The sequence below is a fragment of the Syngnathus leptorhynchus genome, chromosome 9 (genome assembly GCF_054491065.1).
Source record: "Syngnathus leptorhynchus isolate UIUO chromosome 9, UIUO_Slep, whole genome shotgun sequence".
Classification (NCBI taxonomy): Eukaryota; Metazoa; Chordata; class Actinopteri; order Syngnathiformes; family Syngnathidae; genus Syngnathus; species Syngnathus leptorhynchus.
The window spans coordinates 12983152-13004645 of NC_141203.1; the positions used below are offsets into that span (position 1 = coordinate 12983152).

The 21494-nt window shown below is 45.3% G+C and overlaps 3 protein-coding genes across 3 annotated transcripts; 2 read left to right on the top strand and 1 right to left on the bottom strand.

Moving 5' to 3' along the window:
- Nucleotides 1-526: 526 nt before the first annotated feature.
- Nucleotides 527-10762, bottom strand: LOC147051343 (transmembrane protein 163a-like). The gene is made up of 8 exons (XM_085920697.1): nucleotides 10486-10762; nucleotides 8824-8943; nucleotides 3210-3253; nucleotides 2773-2864; nucleotides 2561-2657; nucleotides 1557-1668; nucleotides 1283-1424; nucleotides 527-1208 (listed from the first exon to the last, which is right to left on the bottom strand). The coding sequence occupies exons 1-8, from the start codon at nucleotides 10703-10705 to the stop codon at nucleotides 1148-1150; spliced, it is 888 nt and encodes a 295-aa protein (XP_085776823.1). The 5' UTR covers nucleotides 10706-10762; the 3' UTR covers nucleotides 527-1147.
- Nucleotides 10763-12164: 1402 nt separating this feature from the next.
- acmsd (aminocarboxymuconate semialdehyde decarboxylase) lies at nucleotides 12165-14335 on the top strand. Its single transcript, XM_085920679.1, has 10 exons — nucleotides 12165-12314; nucleotides 12525-12569; nucleotides 12770-12866; nucleotides 12943-12992; nucleotides 13075-13311; nucleotides 13376-13469; nucleotides 13577-13672; nucleotides 13743-13915; nucleotides 13987-14085; nucleotides 14187-14335. The coding sequence occupies exons 1-10, from the start codon at nucleotides 12258-12260 to the stop codon at nucleotides 14247-14249; spliced, it is 1011 nt and encodes a 336-aa protein (XP_085776805.1). The 5' UTR covers nucleotides 12165-12257; the 3' UTR covers nucleotides 14250-14335.
- A 311-nt stretch (nucleotides 14336-14646) lies between these two features.
- On the top strand, nucleotides 14647-20993 carry ccnt2a (cyclin T2a). The gene is made up of 10 exons (XM_085920678.1): nucleotides 14647-14826; nucleotides 15352-15433; nucleotides 15522-15650; nucleotides 15965-16025; nucleotides 16382-16444; nucleotides 16909-16954; nucleotides 18221-18384; nucleotides 18458-18528; nucleotides 18623-19814; nucleotides 19928-20993. Exons 1-10 carry the CDS (start codon nucleotides 14669-14671, stop codon nucleotides 19999-20001), a joined length of 2040 nt encoding a protein of 679 aa, XP_085776804.1. The 5' UTR covers nucleotides 14647-14668; the 3' UTR covers nucleotides 20002-20993.
- Nucleotides 20994-21494: the final 501 nt, after the last annotated feature.

The window sequence follows — 21494 nt, forward strand, 5'->3', positions numbered from 1 at the left end:
TGTTTTCTATGTGAGTCTATTAATATATACCTCTACATGTGTGATTTTTCTTTTCTTTCAACTGATGGATCCAGGCCCTATGTTTGACATATTGTGCAATTGTTATTTACATTCTGTTCAGTACAATATGGAAACATGCAGAAAAAACGTCTCATGTGCTGGTGAGCAAATTCAGAATATAATGTGCCCTGTATTAGCAGACTTGTACATTCTGCTCCATCCATCATGGTGAGCAGCAAAGGCAACGGTCCAATTGCCTCCAGTCAACCATTTGTGAATTACCAGAACCTGTTTGACATTTTAAAAATTGGAATGTGTGTGCTTTGCTTGAGGTTATGGTATCCAACCTTCCCAAAAGAATATTCAAACATGTCACAAACAAAAGATAAATAGGAGATATTTCCAGAAGTCCAAGACTGTGGCACAGGACTTCAGATTTCAGTGCCTTTGTATTGATAATCAAAACCTGAGAGGAAGTTACAAACAAAACACAGCATGAGCCTTAAAACCGCTGGCTTAAAAAATTGGACCGGCCCAGGAAAGGATTGTTTTGCAAAAAATCAACCTGGGTCGGTCCAATTTTGAACCCAAATTGGGTTCAAGTCTACTCCGACACGAATGATGATTTGATTCGGAACTTTGTCGCTGAAAATCCTTATATACAAACTTGGGTATTATTACTGTTCCATTAGTTCACTTTTCAATAACCCTTTTAAAAGATACCACTTCAAGTTTGTGTCACAAAAAAACACATTAAGATCAAATAAAATGCTTGGAATAAATAAATAAATAAATATATGAGTGTAACCTATATGAAAGGGTGAATACCTTAAAAAGGCACCAGTTAATTCCAATGGAGACTATTCAGCAGTGTCGCCTACAGAATGTGCATAACGCTTGCCTATTGTTTTTTTTTTTGACACATTACATTTACAGAGCAGTTCCGGTTGTTGCCTCGACGCCGCTACACTTTGAATCATCTTTTGCCTTTGTATTACAAAGCAAATTATAAATCGCTGTTGAGAACGGATGAATGCAGCATAGACAGTCTCAGGGTACGCTTGAGATGACGCCACGCCCGTAAGTCCCACGTCCGAGCGCTACCAAGGAAAGAGACGAGAGCGGGGAGGTGACCGGTCAATGGAGCTCACTCAAAGCGCTCGTAGTTCCGCGTTTGCCTCACGCGGGGCACCATGTCCATTAAAAGCCTGCAAAGACACAAACGCTGTCAAAAATAAGTCCTTGCTCATGTCAAGTGGTAAACTATTAGTTTCTTCCTTACTTGACCCCATATGCCAAGATGACGAGTCCAATGAGAACTCCGATCAAGCCATCCAGGAACCAGACATCGGGGTGGTCCTTGAATACTTGGGCGCTGATAAGAATGGTAAATCCCATGATGCCGCCAACCAAAGAATTAAAGCCTGACAGAAAAAAAAAACAAGAAAATGAAATAAAATCAAAAATGAAATGAAATCCAATTCAATTCAATGAATACACACCCCTGTGCATCTGATTGGCATTTGGTTATTTCTATGGAATTGTGTGTGACCTACCATCCGTGATGAGTGCCCGGCTAGTGAGCACTTTGCCCAGCCAGAATTTGGCGACAGCCAGCACAGTGCACACGAATCCACTCACGATGGACACACTGAAGAGGAAGTCATCCTAAAGGACAAAGAACCCATTATTTATCCGTCATAGTCACTTGCATTGTAGTACGTATACTAAAACTTGCCCTTTAAAGTCAATTAGTTCCATGGACGGGCCCTCGTACGGCGTTATTTCATTTCACACGATGACTAACGTGGTCGTGCCGCACAAACAAACTAGTCGACGCAGCGGCGTGAGAGAAGGAAGGGATAATCAGGTGGATTGTGTCATGTAAATGTCAAAACACCTTTCTTGCCATCTTCTCGAATAATATGATATCATGCTCCAAACAGGCTGTAGTGTGTTCACGTGTCTTATTTTTGTCGCAGCACGGTGCCGACGCTCTCGATTATATGCAGACGGCTCGCCGCGAGAGCAGCGAGCCGGGACGTGAGGCGAATGTGGATTCCTCCCCAATACTTCACGCTAACCCAAATGTGATCCGTGATAACTTAGAGGGACACATGAAAGTAGCAAAAGGTCAGCTTCACACCCCCGAAACAAGGCTCTAATTGTGCCGACGAAAGACGGGCGCTGTCAGAAAAGAGCCCAGAGGAGGCCACGGAACATCAAGTGGAAACAGTCATGACCATACAGTTGAATTTTGCACACAGAAAGAGAAAGGATTGACAAGAAGATCAAATATTCCCAGCCTGTTTCCAGATTGCTCTGAGCGTCTGGCTTTTGAAGCTCCACATATATTGTATATTATTATTATCTTTTTTTAAAAATATATCTTATTTATAATTATTTTATATATTTTGTGTGTTTTTCTATTTTATATCTTTTAAATATTTGACATATATATATCTTATTTTTTTGAGTGAACCACCGCCTCCACTTAAACCCGCAAATATTGTCCTTTCTTGACAATGACACATCTTCTGTGAGTATTGTGTAGTCTTACCACTTCTGGGGGCATCCTGGTCACCAAATTATGAATTGCTTTTCCAAGAATACACAGGGAACAGAGCAGAAAGACGATTCCGAGGACCACGCATGCTCTGCGGAGACACAAGACAGCAGAACGGGGGATGAGCAAGGTGGATCTGGATACAGCCCCGTTCCTAGCTTGGGACATTTTCTTCAAGACCGTCCATTGTTCCATTTCACACTTACATGTATTCTCGGTGCGCCGAGTGCACGGCGGCCGCGTTGCTGTAGCGCCACAGCACAATGATTGATGAGAGAACATCCAAGGTGGCATCGAACTACGCAAACAAGTCAAGGAGAGAAGAAAGTGTCAACTCCATGACGAGCCCAACGGCCTCGTTATCGTCAGATACCATTTTACGAGTTTTATCGTAGTCGACTATGAAACGACTGCCGACCCGGTTGATATCTTTGACGTCTATAACCGTCAATGGCACTGAATGAGTTAAACGTTTAGCTTGGTTCTCGTGTACACCTGCGCTGTAATCTCAGTCCTTCTTTTCTGCTCTGTTACCTTGGAGACAACGGGGGCCAATAAAAGTCGACTTCCAAGGCTCATTAATAAAGCACCCAGACCAAAGTTATGACTAATTGATCAATGCAAATGGAGGACGGAAACTCACGGCAAATCCGAAGGCCGATGCGCTGTGTCTCATGAACGATACGGCTGCGGAAACAAACACACACACACACACAGAGTAGTTAACAGGCACGTCATTTCAATTTTTATTTATTTATTTATTTTTTTTGCACACTTGCAACCGATTCTATTTCAATCGCATCAACGTGCAGAGATGGCTTGACACACCATCTGTCTGTTCTCCAAAACGAATCTTCCTCTTGCTCAATTGATCTGAGCAGAATGCAAAATGACATAGCTCTGGTTATCACAACCTTTTTTATTCTTTCATCAAATCATACCGTGGCTAACTGAAGAGTCCGTAAAACAAGTAGGTGTTATGATGTCATTTTTGTCATCTGCTGGCAGATCCATTTCTCTCACCTTTTGTGAACGGCTGAAGTGGAGAAGGGGCGCGAGAGAGGAGAAGGGAGGTGTCGACAGGAAGGGATAGGATGAGGAGGCTCAGTGGGCTGCTGGCGTGCCCGGAAAGTGATAATTGACGAGAGAAAGACAGATGGGGAAAACAAAAAAAAAAGGAAAACTAGCGCTATTGGTGCAACTGCAAATGGGATACTACCAATCCTTCGCTAGGTGCACACAAGAAGGAGGCTTTTTTTTTTCTCCATAATTTAAATCAATACCCAATTGTTTTGATAAAGTGATACATTTTTTTTTAAGGCTTCCAGAAACTTGGCCTATTTTGAGGGTTCAGTCTCGTATGCAAACGAGGGGACGGCTCACCTCGCCTGCCCGACTAGGGAAAATCGATGGTGGCTTTTGTTACCATGACAACACAGGGAAGAGAAGAGCTAGGTGGTTGCAAGGAGGTGAGCGTGTCGGTTTACGGAAGTGAAGCGCAGGGTGTGTAAAAAAAGACGATAAAAGAATTAGATAAACGATACTACGACTGTGTCAGCAACTTCACCGAGTGATCAACGATGTGCCACTTAACAAAAGCTACCGCTGTTAGCGAATGCTAATCTTCGCATCCGACTAAACTCACTGCAGCTTTGCTTACCTCTTGGCAAAAAAAACTATTTTTTTTAAATGAACATACAATAAATAAATAAATAAATATATTTGAATGAATAAACAAAGAAAGAAATAAATAAATAAATAAATAAATAAATAAATAAATAAATAAATACCAAATGACCATTTCCACAGGAGCTGTTTTGAAAAAAAAAAACAATTATGACCTAGCTTGATGCTAACAGACACAGCAGTGAAGCACTTATGAGGCACACGTGAAGTCAGTCAAAAAAAAATAAAAAATACTGCAGCATCACCGGCCCACTGATGCCTACTTCCTGCCTCTTAGCGGACACCCGACAAGGCTGCGGCCCTTTGGCCCAGCTGCAAAATATCACGCTCAATAATTCAAGAGCGACTGCGCTGCACTGCTGCACAGCTAGTTCAGTGCCCCCCCTCCAACCCGCCTTCCCTTTAACCTCCCATATATCTTTTACTTTCTCCCTGGTGCATAACAATCTTGCCTCAGTCTTTCTTCTCACCGAGGGGAAAAAAAAAAACTCTCTTCTGAGCAATCAACCTTAATCCCATTTTCATCCTTTGATCGTATTCCAAGTTGACTCCAATTTTCCATGCACTTCTCTAAACAACAGCCATATTCATGAATCCGGCACAATAACATTGGTAAGCGTTGCTTTAACCCGACAGCCGTTGCGGTTAACGCCGACCACATGGCGGCGACCAGATTGTGGCCACGAGAGGAATCAAGTCAGACACACACACACACACACACACACAGATCACTTTAGTGCTCAACAGATGCAACACAGCGTAGCTTGTTAAAAAGATACTGTGAGTGAAAATACGAGAAAAAGCCAATCAAGTTCTTGCAAGATTGTAATTAAAGAAGCAGTCACTCGACTAAAAAAAAACAAGTGTGCTTCGAGCTGTTTCTGTTCTTCATTCATTAGCAGTAGAACACCCAAAACACTGTTTTCTCACCCAAACCTGAAGAAATCCATTTTAGGCGGGAAGAAATGTGTCAAGAATCCAGACTTGTTTTGACTTTTGGGACACTTCAGACTATCAAGACTGAAAATGAAAAAGCGTTTGATGACATCTTAATCCTTTTTGTACAGAAATGCGACGTGAGTGTTTGTGTTTAGTGTCACTTGACACACAAATGATGCAAATTATCATTGCTTGGTATAAACCAATCAAATGTGTCATATTTTGTCCAGTAGTTCTTGTGACTTTTTTTTTACATAATTATTCACAGAGATCGAGAGTAAACAAAACATGTATTGGAATTGTCAGCCAGAAAATTTTTTTAGGGCATTTTTGAAATATGGAGGGAAAGTGTCTCCTTGAGTAGTGGCTAAGGTCTTAAGTTGGATTTTTTTTTAATTCTTTTTATTTCACATTATTTATATTGCACCTTCTATCTGGCTATTTACATTTCCAAGCATGCAGCAGATTTGATGAATAATTCATCAATGATGAAGCGGCTCGGCTTTCCCTTTTTCCAATCGCCCCCTCCCTCCCTTTCTCCCCAGCACGTCATTTGTACCCCGCCGCCGTGTGAAAATGGAAAAAAAAAAAGCCCGGGCCTCTCGCTAACGAATCCATCGCCAGTTTACCATCGATCACGACGAAACGAGATGCCGATTGCTTCGGCCAAAGGGAAGCCGGAAAATTCTTTCTGGATGCAGATAGAATGAAAGTCGAGATGTCAGCATTTTTTTTTTTTTACTCTCCATCATATCTGATCTTTCTGACGAGAGGTAAAAATACTCAAGCGGTGTTTACTGCTAAACAAGAGCGAGCAAGAGAGAGCAAGACAGCCAGTCCTATAATTACGCCGCAGATGGCCAGCTTTTGACAGCCAAGCACCAAACCAAAGAACATGTAGCAAGGTTTTTTGGAACAACTCAAGCTAAACGCTGGCTGCTATCTCCAGCCATCATGGTTTAAAAAAAAAGATTCTGAAGTTACATGGATTTCTTTTTCTCTCCAACACAGTCAAAATTTCTATTCTGCAGTTTTTGTTCCTTTTTTTTGGAGGTGAGGTGTCCTTCAGCAGGCCCTTGTGTCTTCCCCAGCTGTGCATTGTCCTCCAATTATTTCCTGTTTGGGATCTTTGTAGGTCACCGGTGTGCCACGTCAGGTTTTTTTTACCGTTCGCTCGCTCGGCTCTCCGGCTGTACTTCTTGCTCCCTCGTGTTCTTCGAAATGATTTTTGAAAGGTTACGCTGTGTCCGGGTCATTCTTGGAATTCTACATTGTTCGGACACGGTCGTTACTGGTAAAAGCCGAGCTTTTGTCTGTCGTTTTGTCCGTCGACGTGATTTGAACAGTAACACACTGTTGCCATCTCGGTCGGGTTTGCCGTTCATTGGGTAATTGGCGCTACACCGCAATAAGTTTGAGACGGGGGTCGGACAAAAGATTGGGCTAGCGCCTTGGCTTCTTTGGCACAATGCTCACATGGACATACCAACGTCTGAGGCTACATTCTGCTTCGGTCTCGAGCGTGACGGCTAATCCAAGAAAGTATGCCGGGGTCCAACCCGTGGTTGGTCTACAACCAATTATTGCTGGAGCCAGCAATAATCTCTCTTCCAGGTAAGCAATGTGTAGAAAAAAAAAAACCCAAGCCTCTTTGGTTTTCCATCTACAAGCCAAATCACACTTAGTCCATCTATATATAGCCGCCGCTAAAAATAGAGACATGAATAAATGATTGTGTTTTCAGCTGCGAGACAGACGTTGAAGACGATCTGGGCTGTTTGAGTAGATGGCAGCCGCTGAGGAAGAAATGAAGATAAGAGAAGCAGAAGGGGCGGGGCGGGGCTGGGACCGAGGACCCCCGCGGGAGTTGGTTGCGGGGAGGCAGAGCTGCGGCAAGACGGGTAAAATATTGCTCCCGCCTCGACCTGCTTGTGATGAATGCCTCGCCGACGCCGCTGTTGTTTTGCTCTCGGCCGCTGGATGAATTTGAGACGCCGCAGTCAGCAAATGTCCACGTAATGACGGCAAGAGGAGCCGCTGATGGTCTCTGAGCGCCATGGCTTGTTTGGATCACCAATTTGGTTCATGAAATGCCTTTTATTAGAAAATGCAAACGTATATGTTCTGGTCACATGTTTTGATCCACAAGCACAGCATTGGCAAATGTCCACGGTTTATTTATAACCCTGTTGGTGTCTTTTACTTTATGTATCTGGGTTGGAGCTCACACTGATGACGCACAAAAAAAAAAAAAAAAAAAGAACAAAGGAGGAAGCGCAGTTGTTGTCTTAAGCTGGGTACACACAGACTGAGTGTTTAAAGTGCGGCGTACTCGAGATGACTAACTTCTCCTCTTCCCTATATTAGAAAAGCAAAAAAGAAAGGAAAGTCAGAGGCCCGCAAATGACGAGACATCGCCAAGATGGCGAGAGGAACGAGCAGAAACTAGGGCAGGTTTGTTGTTTCGAGCACAACCAGCGAATCCCAGGTGCCGCCCGCCAACATTCATCCCGCCGCTATGGTCGGCGTTATCTCCGTGTTCCTCGCTGTCTCGCTAGTGCCGCTTTCCGTGTAGGCGTAGCGGCTGATTGATTTCCCCACCGTGAACCTGCGACCTGTCCTCTTGCCCGCTGAGAGATTGCACTTCTCGCGTCCTTCCAGTCGGGTTTAGCTTTTTTGAGCATCTTGTCGTCATCTAGATTGTCAGAATTCCGGATCTGATCTGGCTGCCGGATGTTGGAAATCCAAAAGACAACTCCACCTCTCAGAAAATTCCGATAAATTGAATTTGAAACGGCAACGCTAGCTTAACATTAGCATAACATTTGCCTTTTTCTTTCATCTTTCGTGTAACGTCAGAGCTCCAACTTAGTGACGTGGTCCCAGGTCATGTGTGTACATCCTGTTAGCGGCTATAATGTTCAATGGCTCTAAAATTGGCTGTGACTTTAGGGATGAGATCATTCCAAGAAGTGCAAATGTGCTAAGCGGCAAACATGTCACGGCACTTTGCCGTTTGACTGACGCTTAGTCGGGATGACAAAGCAACATCTTGAATCGTACACGCAACGTCGCGTCGTCTGAGTCATGCGTCAGACAACAACAAAAACATCCATCTTTGACCACATGACCCTGCTTAGTTCCCCAAAATGAGTTTTTAAGAAAAAAAATACACTTGTGACCAAAGTGTCTCCAATGAACTGGACAGCGATCATACGTTTTGAATGCAAAATCGATTAAAATCCCCTAGCGCTTGATTGCGAAATAAAAAAACAAGTATTATTCTTAATAGCACCACACATGCAATGTGTGAACAATCAATCACACTGAAAGAATCCAGTGATAATGTGTCCACTCAAGCCCGCAATCAATTATCTCACTGGATTTTCATCAGCTTCTTCTCAAAACCATAATAAGGTTACCAAAAATGCCGGGACACATTTACGTTTGATTCTACGGAATGACTTTCTTATCTTGTTGGATTTTGGTCTCGCTTGGTTTGTCAGGTCCAGGCAACCCCAAAAATGATCTCAAGCAAATGATTTTTGTTTTCATGACGCCATCTTTTGCACACAAACAATTATGCCACTGAAAACAAAGAAGCGGCACCACTCGGATCGTTGAAAACTTACTGAACGCCGTCACGGCCAGAATGAGAGTGACCACGATGGAGACCCACGAGACCCAGAGCGCCTTCTTCCTGTAGTTCTGAGCTTCGTGAGGCTTCAGGCGCATGCTGCTCTCCAACAGACCTGCAATTAAAAAAAAGTGAAGTCAATTCAAAAAATGAATGACATTTTGTTTCATTGAAAATAAAGTTTTGCTGTCTTGTCTGCTCGTTTGGTTTTCGTTCCCCCCGCCGCCGCCACCAGCCTTCCTCCTGTCAACCAATCAGCTTCCACCTCCCGCTTGTCTCGTCCAGATGTGCCTCATTGTCTCATCAGGGGAGGTTTTGTATTTAGTTCCCCGTTTTTAGTTAGTCTGATGGTTGGGCTGTCAGTCTGAAGTTTCCATGTAGTTTGTTGAGTGGGCTTTTTTTTCGTTTGTTATGATGACGTTGTCAATGATTTCAACCATAGGTGAGAGTGAGTGCAGCCTTTACGGAGGCACATGGGAATTACACTATAAAAGCCAATTACAGACTTTTATTAGGATTACCAAATGGTCAATTTCCTTTTCTGACTGGGCAAAACCACTAAACTCAATCTACAATCACTGAGTTGAATCACAAAGCGTCTATGAGTGAGCTAGTCTGTGTTTCCTCGACTCGTATTTCGCCTCCATGGATCATGTCATAAATTAGAAATTTTACTCGCATTCTTGATAACAATCAAATGTTGGACCGAAACATGCAAAGTGACAAAGTTCTTGTTGTGTACAGGCTCACAAGGTTAAACACGACAAAGGTGCTTAGCAATCGCATTTGGTAAACAAACATTCAATCAATCTGCCAGATGCCCACATCAAGTCATTTACAGGCTCAGGGTTGACCAAACAACACAAAATGGGCCCACTTATCCACTATGGAATGTTTAGTTCCATGATGGCGCGTATGATGAATGGGATTAAAAGTGGCCAAAAAAATCATACATAATCTCTTTCACACACTCCATTTGCCTTTCTTCAGGCATGCAAACACACAGAAAGGGATTTGTTGGTCATGGTACCAAGGTGGCTTCAAGGAATAAATGTCTGCGCAGCCTTGGGCTCTGGATTGCGCAATCATTTCCAAAGAATTCAATGTGTACATTTCTGAAACTGAAGCTTATGGTTCGGATTCAAATCATTCCAGCAACAAAAGACAGAAACCTCCCAAAAAGAATATTTGTTTTCCAGTATTCCCCATTTTTTTCATGAAAATCCCCAAAATGAATGGAGAAATTCTCCTTTTTCATATTTGATCAATTTCTCCCATTCTATATTTCTCATTCATACAGTCAGCATTTCAATTTGGCATCGAGCCAGGAACAACCTGGACTGGTTACCGGCCAAATCAACATACTTTTCCAGCAATCCCAATCAAACTCATATTTAGAACCCCCCAGAAAACATCCAAACTCAACACAGATTCAAACCCTGAACCGACACCTGCAAGGCATCCAGCCAGGCCACCCGTGCTGCCCAAAGCTATTTACCTTTGCTTTTTTTTTTTTTTCTTCCCCTCGGAAGATTCCTTTATAAATCCTTCTGACTTATAAATTATTCAAATAGGGGCAGGCTAAAAATACCGCACTTCATTCCCCGGTCTCCTCTAATAACCAAAATAAGATAGAAGAAACAGAGAGTTGGTGTACCTTCTCCCTCCACATTGTCTGTGATTTTCATCTCTTGTCCGGAGGTGAGCGCCTCATGATGGATGGGGCTCTTGACGTGCTGTTGCTGGTTGTTGTGGTTATGATGGTTATTGGCCAAGCCATCCGGGGCGCGCTGGCCGTTCCGCACTGTGACTGCAGACGGATCCACTATGGTCAAGTCCGGGACTGGGTAGGACTCTCGGCTGCTCGGGTCTGTCATTGCTGGCTTTTTTTTTAGTTCTATTACAGTTTGAGAGTGGAGCAGGAGCAGGAGCAGGAGCAGAGCCGGCGATGACGACGAGAAGAAGATGAAGAAGCAGGATGGAGCGCAATAGACATCCACGCGCGAGGGTTATAACGACTCCAGTGCCGGGCGGCTCAATCGTCGTGGGGCGGAGGAGGAGGGGGAAGGAAGGGAGGAGGAGGAGGGCTTTGAGAGACTGAAAAAAAAAAAGATTGCTTCTCCGAGCAACTTGTGACCTGCAGACTCGACAGGGGCGTGAATAGGAGCGGGGCCGAGCAGGTGCGAGACAGATGCGGCGATGCTGGTGCGGGTAAGCGGGCGGTCCCCTCACATTTTGCTCTCCTCCCCCTTTTCTGCCCGTCACTCAAGTTTGTGTCAATCAAATCATAAACACCAGTCGGTTTGGGTGAAGTTATTTTTGTATGTTTGGAATCTAGTTCCAGTTCAGTTCACAAAAGCGACAAAACTTGAATGCAAATGCGCTTTTGAAAATAAGCACCCAAATAAATTAGTCTTATGAACAAAACAGAATCCAAGCATTCAATTAGCTGATATCACCACAGGGTGTGAAGACCTTTGCTCTCAAACACTTCTGGATTCCATGCAGGCTGCTTTGAGGTTGCGACAGTAAATGGCCACATATCCTCCTGTCGGCTGAAACCCCTTTTTTTTTTCCTTTTCTGAGGCTTACACAATTGGCTTACACGCATTGTGACCGCTAAGTCAGGTCCAAATCACGCCGGGCCACTGTGGTGCTTCTATCATACTTGACCATGTGATTCCATGCTGAGGGGCTGACTGCTTGTGTGCTAATAACCACGGCCGTGATGAAATAATGGCTGAAGAAATAGGACGTTTGCCAAACAGCACATGATGCCACATAACTGAACATCATTCACAGCTGAATGCAGTCTCGTGAAGGTCGAAGCTGAATGTACTCACTGTCCAGTTAGTGTGCCCGAGGGTCACATATGGTTTCCGAGATCTTTCCAATTTCGACTTACAGGTTGGCCAAACGATGGTAAACCAAAGCAGCAGAAACAGGCGCCGCCATTCAATGACTGTCCATCTCAACTCTCCATCATGCTGTTGGATTTCTAATTGAGTGAGAGAGTCAAGAACTGGTACCAGAGCAGGCGGAATTTGCACTTCAACAGAAAGCAACCTTCTGCCGCAGACTAGTGGTGGCCCTTTGAATAGTTTCATGGCCGTTGATTTCATCACAATTATAGAAACAAGCATCAATATCACAATTGCGGCATTGATGTTGTTCATATGAAAGCTGCAATAAGTGTCATTTACAAAATGCTGCGTTACAACAAAAAAATGCACATTCGTAATATGATGTTGTTTTATGGAATATGAATGAAACTAGCAGAGAACCGCAAGCTCGGTTAATAAATGACAGCGGGTGTTGTTCACCTGACGGTCATTGCTTTCGAGTCGAGGCTGGGGCGGACTTTGCCGGATTTCCTGAGCCCTACTAAACCGAAAGTGCTGTCAAGAGAGCTACACCGTGTCTGAAAGAATGAAGATTGATATTCATAGTCACATTTTACCAAAAGAATGGCCCGATTTGAAGAAGGTAGGCACACATTTGAATGTTGCAGCCTTATCTGACACTATTTTCACTTTGGTTAACGATTGGCCGACTTTACTGCTGGAGGAGCGTTGAGGTTTTTTTTTCTTTTTGTATGTACAATATAGCACGCAGAACTTGCCATGATTCAAATCAGACTTGAATTAATCAGTTTTGACAAAAGCTCAGTTCTCTCTGCTGTTGAATATGTTTCAGAGGTACGGCTACGGTGGCTTTGTCCAGCTTCACCATCACTGCAAGGTGAGTCAAGTTCTGCAGGATGCTTACATGGCATCAGAATTAGGATTTAGGATATCTCAGGGGGCAGTGGCCCCGTGACCCCCCTTTATCTAGCTCCGTCAGTGTTCAAATCCTGTTTGTTTCCTGTCCTGGCTTTCAACAAAACGGCCATATTACGGAAAGACAAAAACTTTTTAAATTGACTTTCAACTGCATTTGAGGGTGAGGCGACGATGATGAAGGACGGCAAGCTGTTTCGTGCGGTTCAAGAAAACTGCTGGGATGCCGAGGCACGGCTGCGAGACATGGATCAACACGGTAAAAAACGTCACGTGTCGCTCAAGCGCTAAGCTAATCAAACTCAAAGAACCTTTGGGATTCTAACAATCTTCAGGAGTCACGCTTCAAGCCCTTTCCACCGTTCCTGTTATGTTCAACTACTGGGTAAGCGGCCTAGTAATTCAATTGCGCAATCGGCTACGACTCGCTTGAAATTGGATGTTGAATGCGGTCCGTTCCGTTTCAGGCCAAGCCGCACGACACCTTGGATCTCTGCGTTCTTTTGAATGACGATTTGGCGCAGACGGTGCGCGGCCACCCCAAAAGGTTCGTGGGCTTGGGAACTCTGCCCATGCAAGCCCCCGACCTCGCCGTGCTGGAAATGCGGCGCTGCGTGAAGGAGTTGGGTTTCCCCGGCGTGCAGATCGGCTCGCATATCAACAACTGGGACCTCAACTCGGCTGACCTTCATCCTTTCTTTGCCGTAAGAATTTCCCTTCGATTTTATGAACGGGCCGATATTTACGGACGCTTTGTTTCCCCCGCAGGAAGCCGAGGAGCTGAATTGCTCCATTTTTGTACACCCCTGGGACATGCAGATAGACGGCAGGATGGATAAGTATTGGCTGCCATGGCTGGTGGGTGAGGGAGATGGAGTAGAAACATTGGAGATTGCTTGCAGGTCGACCCCATTTTATGCCTGTTGAATTTTTATAATAATTTACAATTTTCTTGCATCCATCACAAAGGCATGCCCACAGAGACAACAATGGCTATTTGCTCCATGATTTTTGGTGGTGTCTTTGAGAGATTTCCAAAACTGAAAGTCTGCTTCGCTCACGGAGGTAACGAAATGTTTCATACAAGCAAGGCCGCGTGACAATACAAATATGTTTCTCTTTTTACGATTCACAGGTGGCTCCTTTCCATTCACCGTCGGTAGAATTGAACACGGACACAAAGTTCGGCCCGACTTGTGCGCCGTGGACAACATGTCCAATCCCCGGAACTACCTGGGTTCTTTTTACACCGACTCCCTCGTGCATGATCCGGTCTCGCTGAAGTTGCTAACTGACGTCATTGGAAAAGTGAGCTTCCGTGTCAGAGCCAGAAAAGGGTCTTGCACTGGGTGGTGTGTCAACCTCTTTTTTGTTCTCAGGATAAAGTGATGCTCGGAACGGATTACCCGTTCCCGCTGGGCGAGCTCCAACCAGGATCTCTGATTGAGTCCATGGAAGACTTTGATCAAACGTTAAAGGTACTAGTCATGTTTGATCGATATTATAGGTCGACTCCATTTGGACCATCTGGTTGGTTACTTAGTCACCAATAGTACAATACTGCTTCTTTGTTTTACAGGACAAGCTACTAGCTGGGAATGCACTGGAATTTTTGGGCCTCAAAAGAGAACAGTTTGAGTAACAGGATAGACTCCAACATCTGATAAAAGTTCAAATCCCAGATTGGGTTGAGTCTGTGTTGATGGGCTGTTTTATTGCATAAACTCCAAGATTAATCATACCCAATTTTGTGAACTGTATGTGAAATTTTAATGATCAATATAAGACTAACCAAAAGTGGTTGAAACATGGCTTTTCTTCTAAACAAATTTTAAATTGATGGATTAACATAACACTTATTGGTCACATGATCGAAAAGCTTTTCTGTTGGTGTCGTTTTTTTGGTTATGCTTTATTTTGTTTTGTTTTGTTTTGTTTCTGCCTGGTCCGTCAGTGTGTAAATAAAGTTGATTTCGATTTATTTGTATTGAAATGAATTTTTCGCGGTTTCCGGTCGTACACTGACGTCATATCCGCATTCTCCATGACTGTCAAACAGCAATGGCGGCGAGCCGGGGATCTTCTTCGAGATGGGTTTTCAGCCGTGAGCAGCTCGAAAGCACGCCGTCTCGCCGAAGCGGAGTAGAACCGGACCGGGAACTGTCTTACCGCCAACAAGCGGCGAATCTGATTCAAGACATGGGACAGAGGCTTAATGTGTATCCTTCGTAAACAAACTGCTTCCTAAGCTTGACGCTTGAAGCTAATGAACGTTCCGATTTGACCCCCAGTGCGGATTTGATGTCTCCCAAGTGTACAATTGAAGAGCAGTGACTTACTTTGAAGCGTCTTACGTAAATTGTCTGCGCTCTTTCGGAGCTAATTCGACGGGAACGCGTTGTTCTTTGCCCCGGGTAGCGTGCTAGTATGCTAGCTGTAGGTTCGTGTCGAGAAGAAGAAGGCCCGTGGACCATGGTTGCGGCTATGTCCACTTGGTCAGCCACCTGGTTTGTAAAACGCGAAAGGGGCTTTCAATCCCCACAGATATTGCATTTCTTCCCCGCACTTTACTAATTGACAAAAGTGACGAAGCGTCATTTATGCAACATTGAAGATTTGTGCCGTACATTAAGCGGCGCCACGGTTCCGATTTACGAGGTTACGAATGGCGCGCTATGACAGATCTCATGGCCGAGGGGGACGCTCAAATTATTTTGCAATATTTCCCTTGACCCACATTCCAGCTCTCAACTAACTATAAATACTGCAATTGTTTACATGCATAGATTTTACATGCACCATTCGTTCACCAAATTTCACAGGAATGTAAGTATCTTCTCCCCAAGAAATGTTTCAACCTACTTTCAAACATTGAAGGTGGATCTTTTAAAATGTTTCATAATTTCCATGACAGACAATATCTCCCACGACGCTCTTTTTGGCTGCCAAAGTGGAAGAGCAGCCACGCAAACTGGAATATGTGATCAAAGTTGCACACGCCTGCCTAAACCCGCAAGAGTCACCCCTTGACACTAAGAGTAATGTAAGTAGGGGGATCTCTCTGTCAAGTCCAACGTAAAGTTGTTGTTTTTTTTCTTTTCTTCCATATTCCTTTCTTTCCACGTGTCACCTTTCCACTCCTCTCATTGGCCACGGTTTGCCAACATATAACCTGCGCCACTTCCCCGTCGCCGGGGTGGTTTTCGCTGTTGGCACGCTCCAAACAGCTCCACGCGCTTCCGTTGACTAGCGTAATGGCCTCTCTGGTTTCAGCTTTGGTCATTTCAACTCAGCTGTTAAGGTTGAGATCATAGACTCATTACAATTGTTATGTAATGACTGTCTATCAAACTTCAGGCATACCTCCAGCAAGCTCAAGAGCTGGTGATACTTGAATCCATAGTGCTGCAAACGCTTGGTAAGTAGTGGTGACCCGAGTGGATGAAATGAGAGAGAGAGAGAGAGAGAGAGCACCATTTGTATCATAAACATACGTGAGGCTTTCTTGCTATTGAAGACACAACTCGACATCAACTCTTGTCATTGTGGATTGGCATAAGGTGACATGTCATTCTTTTTTCCGTTGGCTATGAAAATGACTTCAAGCGAGTTCTAGTTCACCAAATTGACGAGCGAAAAAAATAAATCCTCGGTCCCACTCAAACACTCACTTGCCATTGTTTGCGCCGTCCGAGTAAACGCGACGAGAAGAAAAATGACACGTCACCTCCCAAGTGTCTGTGTTGAACTCACCTGTCATGTATTTTGTTCCAGGCTTTGAAATTACAATTGATCACCCACACACTGATGTGGTGAAATGTTCCCAGCTAGTGCGAGGTAGAGGCTTCTTTCTTTGCTTTTTGTGCTCTCTGCTCTTGTCCTACCCTGCCTCATCCCAAAAAAAGAAAAAAAACAATAAGCGTGGAGGCCCAATGACATGATTACGTACTTGTCGCTTTGGATTCATTTTGACTTTGTCGGGTGATTATTGCACACTCGAAACTTTTGTGACGCTCACGAGGCCAAGACTGAAATTAGTTGCGCTCAGCTCACATTTTTTATTCGGAAAGCTGACTGCACGAGTACCTCTAAAAAAAAAAAAAAATAAAATGCTAGTATTGCTACTCTGGACGTGTCTTTTCAGTCTTGGCTCAATGGCACCCGGTGCAAAAAGTAAAGACCCGGCCGAATTGATGGGAATCGGAACGGCTCTCGGGTCGCTGCTTTTCTGTCACGGTTTGTCTTGAAGGCGCTCAAATGGTTTCCCCGGTCATATGATTTGTCTTTTGTGTCTCACACAGCGAGCAAGGATCTGGCACAGACTTCCTATTTCATGGCTACCAACAGGTTGTTACCCTGCCCCTCCTTTGTTGCACTTTGACCGCACACCATTGCTTCCTGTAATGCAGGGTGCCCTTTCAGTGTCCAACGGGCCCTCCATGCACCGGCGGTCGTCGGGACGCCGGGCGGCCGGCCGCCCCGCCGCTCCGTCCCCGTCAGCGGGACGGGGGCCGGCCCGGCTCGGCGAGGCGCGGCCCGGCCCGTGGCGTTCCGGGCCCCGGTCGCAGTGCGGTGTATTGTACAAGGGACCATGTGTTGGCACCGATATGGGTTGAATGCAAGATGCGAAGTGTAGTGGCGCGCTTGAAAAGCCACATGTTTGTTCGGTTGCGAAAAAGTGCAGAATTCGAAAAAGACACTTTGGTAGCCTGAATAGCCGCTAAAGATTTCACAGACGTAAACATTTCTCATAGAGATCCTTCCGGTAAGTACAGCCAAATCATTTTTTACAATTCTCTCTTCATATTCATGTCTTTTGATTCTCTGTAAATGCACATTGGCATTTATCTTTTGAAAAAAATCTATATCTTGATATCATTGATGGAAACTTCATCTTACCCATTAACGACCCGCATGCTAGGAAAAGAATTTGGAGGCCCAATTTGGAGTCTGTATGATATATTTTTAGGTTATTGCAGTCCAAGCATTTAAAAGTGGGTCCTTAAAGGGTTTGACTTCAATTGCATCATCTCGATAGCAAGCAAGTATTTTTCCCACCCAGCTAACAAACTCATTCGATAACGTCGACTTTATCCAATGCATGTTTTCTCTCCCCTTTTGTGTGTGACGAATTTAGAATTGTCAAATGTCTTACGGGATGATTTGTTGTTGCAGAGCCATTCCGTGAGCCCGACCTTCAGCTTTTACAAGCCATGCCGGGCTAATTAGACTTAACGCAGATTTACACTAGCTCATCTGAAGCCCACAATTTGTTGACATTGTTTCCTTTGAGATGCATTTTTTTTTTTGTGGCGACAGATCAAATTTCACAATATCCTATACGCGACATCTTAATAGTTCTAACTGTGAAGCTAATGATAATCAAAACACTCTGCCGTTTATATTCCTCAGTTTGTCTTTTATCTTATTTGACGTTTAAACTTGCATTACTGTTAAGTTTAAAATTAAGTCAATTGTTTGTGTGTGTGTTGATGTAAACAATGAATTAAAACCACTTGCGCCTTCTGTCCTCTTTTGTTCACATGTGGGACCAATCCTGACCTTGGCTGGAACACCTCAATCCACTCTTTCACGTCACACACACACATTCAGTCTCCACCTGACCACGTTCTGCCTCCAGTACAAGCCCACCGTGATTGCCTGCGTGTGTATTCACCTGGCATGCAAGTGGTCCAACTGGGAGATCCCGGTATCTACCGACGGCAAGCACTGGTGGGTGTACGTGGACAGCTCCGTCACCCTCGAGCTGCTCGACGGTAAGACCTCAAACTGACCATTGCGTGAAGAGGAGCCGCCGTTGCGTCAATGCAACTTTCTCGTGTTCTCCAGAGTTGACGCACGAGTTTCTGCAGATTCTGGAAAAGACGCCCAGCCGCTTGAAGAGAATACGCAACTGGAGAGTAAGACAAATCACCTTCGCCGAGGATAAAGAAAATACGCATGGAATTTGTACAATCTGCCGAGAGAAGTGAACTCGTTTACTTTTCATCCCAGGCGACCCAAGCTGCTAAGAAGCCCAAATCTGAGAGCGGCCAACTGACAGAAGCCTCCATCGCCGGCCCTTCCATGCTCCAAGAGCGTTCCCTGCTCGACGGCTCCCTCGTCGGGGTTCCCCGCTCGGGTTTTCCCAAAGCGAGTGCCCCGTTCCTGCCCATTCCGGCTCCGCCCGGATGCGCGCCGCTGTCGCTGGACTCCTTGGCCGCCGGCGCTTTCAACCCACCCAGCCACAGCGAATGGCCCCAAAGCAACCTGAGTCAAGCGGGCGTCTGCATCAAACAGGAACCCCTGGACACCCCTCACCAAGCGCAGTCTTTGCATCTACCCGCATTGACAATCAAGACTGAGAAAAGCGGCGAGCTTAACATCAAGCAGGAAGTCAAAGGAGCGTGCGCAAGCAAACATCAGCCGTCGACTTCGTCTTCCTATCCGCCGCCGCCGCCGCACTCCTCGGCCCCCAAAATGTCACTGGACAAATACAGAGAAAAACACGCCGTCGAGCTCGCCGCTTCCGGGCAGAAAAGCAGAGCGGAGCAACAGCACGCCGCCGCGCTCACCGACGACAACGTGAGAGGGGACCCGTCGTCTTTGAGCCAGGTCGATCACAGAAAGTATTCGCAGACGCATCAAGTGAGCCAAAGCGGCCACGCGATGGGCGCCACCGCCTCGCCCATCAAAACTCGAGTTCCTTGCGCCGCGTCGGGGCAGGACAAGCGCCATCACGCTGACAAATGGGACAAAGGTTCGCTCAATCTCCACTTGGCGATTCCCGCCTCCGGAGGAAGCGGCCAGTCGGACAGAAGCAAGGAGGAGCTCAAGATGAAAATCAAGCTTTCCTCGTCGGCCGAGCGCCACAGTTCGTCGGACGAATCGGCGGCGGCCGCCAACAACAACTCCATCAAGAGTAAACATTCCAGCCCGCTGGTGAGCAAAGAGAAAGCGCACCGAGGCCATCACAAATACGCTCACAGCGGCAACGGACAAGGGGCCTCGGACGGCCTGTTCCGAGGCCCCCCGGGACTGATGACCCTTGAGGGACTGGCGCTTCCTCACGGCGGATCGGCGTCGCGGAAGAGGGCGCACCCCGAGGTCAATCACAACCAACACCCACCACCCTCCTCCTCCTCCTCTTCTTCCTCCTCTTGCTCCAAAGCGAGCAAACTCTCCAAGGGTGGCGCGGGTGCTCCAGGTATTTTCTCCTCCTAGCGCCTCTCCTGTACCACACGCGGTGTGGCGTGCCTGCTCTAGCTTGCGGTTCTCTGACTGCGCTAAGCTAAGCTAACCTCCTCCTGTTACACTCAGGTGGGCTGCGGACGTCTCGGCAGTACCTCCCTCCTAGCGGGTCGCCCCATGAAGTGGGAGAGCAGAGACACTGAGCGAGCTCTTCTGCAGCCCTGCTTCTTCACATGCAAATTGTAACAACAAACTAGCCACACTTGTCCTCGTTTCAGTGCCCTCGGCGCAAACTTGGCTGATGATATACCCTTTATTGAAAGGCGGGATGGTTGGGCGGGTGGGCTTGTGATCAAAGAGAAACGTAATGGGCCGGGCCGGGCCGCAGTCCCGCGGTTTCTGCTGGTGTCAAATTGCTGCTGCTCTCCTTCCTTGAATTGAAATTATGTGAATGTGTGTGTGTGTGGCAGGTGGAAGTGTGTATTTACATCCAAGGGAACAACCTCCCCTGCATTTCACATCATACCCAAATAGGAAAACACAAGTATTACAAAGGCACGGAATATGCATCCTCTTTCGTTCCTCTCGGTTTTATATTTGAAAAAAAAAAAAGAGATAGACAGCATGGGGAGTTCAACTTCTGTCTGTCGTCATTCCTTACTGCAATATTGATGGGTGCATTTTTTTTTTTTTTTTTTTAAGTGTCGTTTTCATTTCCTCACTAAGTTTGTTTTCTCGAGTACTGTCTGATTTCCAAGTTGTCATCAAAGGGATGCGTTCAAACACGCTCAGCATTCACAAGAAGTGGAGACAAATTCATGTTCATACGTTTTTGTATGAGAACACACCCATTGTATCGAGACTACTCAGGTTTGGAGCAAATTGGAATAAGAACAATACAATTGTAAAAACCTATTTCAAAACAAAAAGAGAAAAATGCTGCAAAATGCAGCGCCAAAAACGGAACGTGTGCCATGAAAGTGTACTGAATGAGGGAGGCACTTTAAGTTGTCACTCTTTATGCCAAATTTCCCTTTGGAAAAAAATCTCATCTAAAATGCCCTGCTGTGTTTTTGTTCTTTTTTGTGGACAAGCTTGGTCGAGTTGTTGTCCTTGATCCATTTGGTACATTTCCAAGCATTGTCTTCACATCATTTCTCGACATTAAACAATTCCTGAATCCTAGAATCATGAATCAAGTCGACTCTTGTCTGTTGATTCACGTCCAACCTCATAAGAAGAAAATGAATTTTGAAAAACGAGACTTCTAATCAAGTCACTACATTTGTACAAATAGTTACCTCCTCTGCAAAACAGATCCTTATCGATTAGATCGATTGCCAAAGCCCCAAAAAGTTCATTCCGTTGCAAGGTGCGTTTTGCATGCCTTCACGTGACCGCTAGATGGCACCAACTGGCAATGCAATTTGACTAACTCACGCACGCACGCCAACATTACAAGCCAATCAATTACACACCGTGGCTATTTAATGTCTCTCCAAAACATAACTTTATTCTTGCATTTAATCTATTTGCAATGCCATTCCGCTTCGTTACATATTTCACCGCGCAACAACAACAACAAGAAAAGAATATACACTAATGGTGTCATAGTTAGATTCGACAAATTTCCAATGAGCCAATGAAAAAGAATGTACCGCCTCCCCCGGGCCCGACCACCCCTCATTGCGCCTCG